General features: G+C 48.4%; 1 protein-coding gene across 1 annotated transcript; it reads right to left on the bottom strand.

The window, feature by feature from the left end:
* Positions 1–248: 248 nt before the first annotated feature.
* Positions 249–4,315, bottom strand: MSX1 (msh homeobox 1). Its single transcript, XM_020992068.2, has 2 exons — positions 3,608–4,315; positions 249–1,384 (listed from the first exon to the last, which is right to left on the bottom strand). Exons 1-2 carry the CDS (start codon positions 4,113–4,115, stop codon positions 948–950), a joined length of 945 nt encoding a protein of 314 aa, XP_020847727.1. The 5' UTR covers positions 4,116–4,315; the 3' UTR covers positions 249–947.
* Between the last annotated feature and the right edge of the window lie 752 nt (positions 4,316–5,067).

Genomic DNA, 5,067 nt, shown 5'->3' with positions numbered 1-5,067 from the left:
CCAATGAAAACTTAAGCTAGATTACTCTATAAGGCCAAAATGAATTATCCCAGGAAATTGGTTTAATATTCCACTTTACAAATGGGGAACCTGTCCCAATGTGTTTTTAAAAATAAACACACCGCTTTTCTTCTGCAGAAGTGTATGTCACCACTAGCATGACATCAACATAGTGTGGGGAATTAGAGATTAAAATACTGTTAGAAACAAAACACTACAGAGAAAACAATGAAAAAAGAGCAAATCACTGTAGCTTAAAATTAATTTATTTAACAAATATAGCTATAATATAAATGATAATAAAATTTCAAATATACATTATATTACATAGTACATAGAGTCCCTTCCAAAGGGACTATTTGGGAAAGAAACAAGTGGTGTTGCTTAATAGAAAGTGGAAATCATTCATATGTTGGTAGGAAAGAGATCCCTTTCATCTGGCCTTTATCATTTATCTATTATGCATTATTTTTCCCCAAAGCAATTTTTGCCCAGGATTCCAGACTTTTCTTAACTCCTCTACCAAAGTCTCTAACTTGGGAAACATCTCTCTCACAGACACCCGGTCTCTTAACCCCTCTTCTATGGATGAAATTTAAGTTTTTTTCCTCCCCATCTCATCTGTAAAATGAAGGGGTAGAGCTAGAAACTTTCTAAGTTCCCTCCCAGAGCTTTAGCATTCTAGAGAAGGGAAGAGTGGGAAAGAGAATGTCAAGGTCGTGGGAGTTTCAAAAGGATCAAAGAGATAATGGGGATGGATTGTTCCTGCCACTTGTGGTAAAGGAGAAGGGGGGGGAGGGCGGGAGAGAGGATAATCGAGTTGGGGGAGAGAGGGGGAAACCTGGAAACAGGCACCTTCAGTGGGTGCTCCAAGGGCTCTCGCTGCTGCCTGGCTGAGGGCCGCTCGAGGTCCGGTGGGGTCAGGCCCCTCTTCCTCCTCCCCTCTCTTATGTCAGATGATACATGCTGTATCCCACGTGCGCCGTGTATAGTCCCACTGGCGCCACCGGCAGCCCGGCCCGCTGGAAGGGGCTGGAAGCGCCATAGAGTGAAGCGCCCGCGGCCACAGCTGCCGGGCCTCCCAAGGGGAAGGAGATGCCGAAAGCAGCGGGGGGCAGCATGGGCTTGGCTGCCATCTTCAGCTTCTCCAGCTCCGCCTCTTGCAGTCTCTTCGCCTTGGCACGTCGGTTCTGAAACCAGATCTTCACCTGGGTCTCGGTGAGGCTCAGGGAGCTAGAGAACTCGGCCCGCTCTGCGATGGACAGATACTGCTTCTGGCGGAATTTCCTCTCCAGAGCCAGCAGCTGCGCCGTGGTGAAGGGAGTCCGAGGTTTTCTGTTGGTCTTGTGCTTGCGAAGAGTGCAGGCCGGAGGACTGAGCCGCCCTGAAAGAGGGGAAGGGGTGGGAGAGAGGGAGAAGGTAAGAGAGACAGAGAGAGACAGACAGAGAGAGAGAGAGAGAGAGAGAGAGAGAGAGAGAGAGAGAGAGAGAGAGACAGAGACAGAGAGAGACAGAGACAGAGACAGAGAGACAGAGAGAGAGAGACAGAGACAGAAAGAGACAGAGAGAGCACTGATTAGTAACTCAAAGGGTAGAGGAAATTCCCACCGATTCCCACGGAAGCGTTCCCCTCCTCAATGTCTCTGGTGTCCTCCAGGCCTGGCACTCCAAGTGTCAGCCCTTGCCTTACCACTTATCCCCTCTGCCCCGAAAAGAGACCTAACCGGACCTTCTTTGTCCTGTATAAGTAAGACGGGAGAAGACCCTAAGGGAGTGAAACTGTGTCCTGTCCCTACCGTGTAAAACCAAATAAATTTAAGTAGAGTCAAGGAGTCTGCAGGACCGGATCAGAAAACTCATAAGGAGAAAGTTCAGGAAATTGTGCTGCTGAGAAAATCCTAGATTCTAAGCAGAGCTAACCCCGAACATAAATTGAACAACTTTAGTACAGAGCACACACACAGCCCGTTTTTCTGGCCCAAGAAAAAGAAATTAATCAAGTAATTAAGAGTTCTAAGTTAAAAACTCTTGCTATTCTGGTTGGGGCCCTTCACCCTAGCCGAGTGGCCTGCAGGCTTCTCTAGGAAAGGTTGCAATTCTGAAAAAAATAGGGCAACTTTATGAATTCCAGAAAATGAAATTCCAATTTTAGGTGTTATAGGTTCTAAAATGTCCTTTGGATTGTCTGTGTGGGTAGGGATATTGAGCAGCATCAAACTATCATTTAATACCACCCTCTCTTCTCCCAACTCAAAGGGAAGAAGATGCCCTAGGGGCAAAAACGGGCGAAGAGGATATTTAAGCATTTTAATTCAAAGAAAAATTTCCCTGAGTTTTAGCTAAAAGCAGAGGCCAGCGGAGTCTAGCAGATGAAACATAATTACCCTGCAGTGAAGTCATAACATTTTTGTCGGCCTTCTTTAGTCATTAAATGAAGGGAGGGGCTTTCATTTCAAAGAATTTTAATCCCCAGATAAAATCGTTCTTAAAGATCATGGCATTGAATTCCTTCTATTATTTCACACACACATACAAAAAAATAATAATAATCGAAGGAAATGAGGAAAACTTGGGAATTTCCCGTGCTATTTAAATCCTTCTGAACACTTAACCATCTTTATAAGTTCAGGACGTGTGTACATGAATGACCCCCAACCCACCCCCACCCCGGCCCCCATCTCCCAATCTCTTGATCTCCACTTAATTGAAAGCAGATTAGCGGAGTGCTGGAAGACAGTTCAAGTCAAATTTGGGTGCTTCCCAAACCAAAAAGCATTTTGGCATCAGGAAATTAAAAGGGAGTGTGGACCATCTCTAAAGTACCCTTTGAACTAAAGTGAGTGTCTTCACTCCCTAAATAGCTTGCTGACCTTCAGTTGGAAAACTTGCAAACGCTTCAGCCCAACTAGATCCAGAGGAAGGGGTTCTTTTAACTGGTGGGGGTGGGGACTAGGGGCGTGGAGTGGTTAGAGCAACAGACCGAGGCAGCAATCAATGTGGAAAGTGACCCAAGCAATTCTGGACAAAGTATGTGATAACAGAGATTCACCCTTCCCGCCCCTGCCCCCCATTCCGGTTGTTTTGGGTCTGGGAGGGGAAAGAGGCAGGGGTAGGGAGAGTAGGGTGTTAGGAAATGATTTGCCCACGAGTGGGATCCATCAACAACCATAGAGTTCCTGGGCGGAGGCCACATTCACAGAAGAGTCTGGCCTCCCCCCATACCTCGGACTCTGACGCTTCCCCCTCTCGCATTTTAAGAAAACGCAAAGGTCCGTTATGAATGTGGAGATGATGTTGTGTGGTGGACTGTAATTGGAAATCCGGAGACCTGGACTTTCTCCACTTACTAACTGTGGACGTGGGGCAAGTTACTTCTCTCTAGGACTTAGTTTCCCCATTTGTAAAATGAAGGGGCCGGACTCCCAGGTCTTCAAGCCTTGAAACTGATTGTAATACGCATACCCGTACATTCCTGCAAGCAAATGCACGCAGACATGAATGTACACGCACACGGCATGTCTTTTTTCCTGACCTGATCTCCCCTCCTTCCCTACCCTTACAAAACAAAAAATAATTCAAGGACCGCCACCCCAAGTTTCCTACTTACTAGGGGGAGGTGGGGAAAATCTGGAATTCTGCATCCACGGGGTCCTCTCCTGCTTCTCCGGGCTTTCGGATTTGACAAGTGCATCTTCCGGCAGTTTTATGAGTCCTCCCACCGAAAAATGGCTGTTGAGAGACAGTGGGGAAGCGGGCGTTTCTGGGGCAGCCCCGGCGCTTAAGGATCCGACCCTGGTGGCCAGGGACTGAGACGAAGTTCCTGCGGCCTGGGGGCCGTCGGGCCCGGGGAGGGCGTCTTTGAGCCCCGGCTTCCTGTGGTCAGCCATGAGCGCCTCCACGCTGAAAGGCAGGAGAGAAGGGGGCACTTTCGGCTTTTCGCCTTCCTCCTCTCCCCCCATAGCGGCCGCCGAAGCGCTGGGAGTCTGGCCTCCCCCACCGCCTCCCGAACTGCTGCCGCCGCCTCCCCCACCGCCGGGCTTGCTGAAGGCAGACACAGGAGACTCCTCGATTTTGACACCGATTTGTAAAGAAGTCATATCAACAGCCGGGGCCATACAGAGCCGATGTCCCTTCCAGCCTCAGGACGCAGCAGCAGCCGCCACCGACCATGGGGTTGGGGAAGTTTGCGTGGGTGGGTTTTTACTTAGAAACGTACTGGCTCTCTAGTCCCCCACCCTTTCTTCTTCTCTCTTCCCAAAATGCCAGGCTTCAGTGGCGAGCAACTCACAGCTCTCCGTCTCTCGCTCTCAGGGGTTTGGGTACTGTCCAGTCGCGGCTCCCAAGTAGGACTTGTTAATAAGGCAAAGCCAAGCGCGCTCCCGGCCAATCAGGGTAGAGAGGGGAGGAACAGGAGTTCTCCATTGGGCCCCGAGCTCCAGGACTTACCTACCAACAACCTTCTCCAGTCTTCTTGTTCGGGATGGACTAGAGCTGTAGGAGTGGGGGTGGGATAGGAATAGGGGTGGGGGTACAGGAACAACAGTAAAAGAAGAGGTGGGAGGGTGTTGTGAATGGGAAAGTTAGCTCCCAACTACATTTCTGCTGTTTCTTCCCTTCCCTTCCCTTCCCTTCCTTTCCCTTCCCTCTTCTCCAGTGCCTGCCCTTTTCTACCTCTTTTCTTCCAACCTATTCAGGTTTCCTCTCTTTCTTAGATTTGGTTTACCTTTTTATCCAGATGGTGAGATTTATTCTCTCTTCTGACGCAGCGGTCTATGCCTTTGCTCGGGTTTGTAAAAGCAAAGTGAGACCAACAGTCACTAAAGTCCAAAGATTACTGGATAGAGACTCACTTTTTTCTAAACAGGAGTGATTCATATTCATTTTTTTCTTCCTCTTTTGGAATTAGGTTACATTACAAAGTATTGAGGGAATGGGGGGGTGTTGGGCGTGCCTCATTTCTGATTTAAGACTTATAGAAATACAACCAACATCTATGTCAACAAAATTCAGGGCTGTCCTCAGGGTGACCTCAAACTGCAAGTCTTTTGAAAACAACTTGATCCTATC

This window comes from Phascolarctos cinereus, unplaced genomic scaffold, assembly GCF_003287225.1.
Source record: "Phascolarctos cinereus isolate Bilbo 61053 unplaced genomic scaffold, phaCin_HiC Scaffold_9;HRSCAF=440, whole genome shotgun sequence".
Taxonomy (NCBI): Eukaryota; Metazoa; Chordata; class Mammalia; order Diprotodontia; family Phascolarctidae; genus Phascolarctos; species Phascolarctos cinereus.
The sequence above is the reverse complement of the archived record's forward strand: the minus strand, read 5'-3'. Positions and strand labels throughout refer to the sequence as shown.

What these genes read in the sequence shown, in the direction of transcription:
- MSX1 (XM_020992068.2), bottom strand. Translation starts at nt 4,115, where the DNA reads ATGGCCCCGGCTGTTGATATGACTTCTTTACAAATCGGTGTCAAAATC. An exon ending in ATTTTCCCCACCTCCCCCTA is followed by an intron (nt 1,385 to 3,607) that starts GTAAGTAGGAAA and finishes CCCCTCTTTCAG; the next exon opens with GGCGGCTCAGTCCTCCGGCC.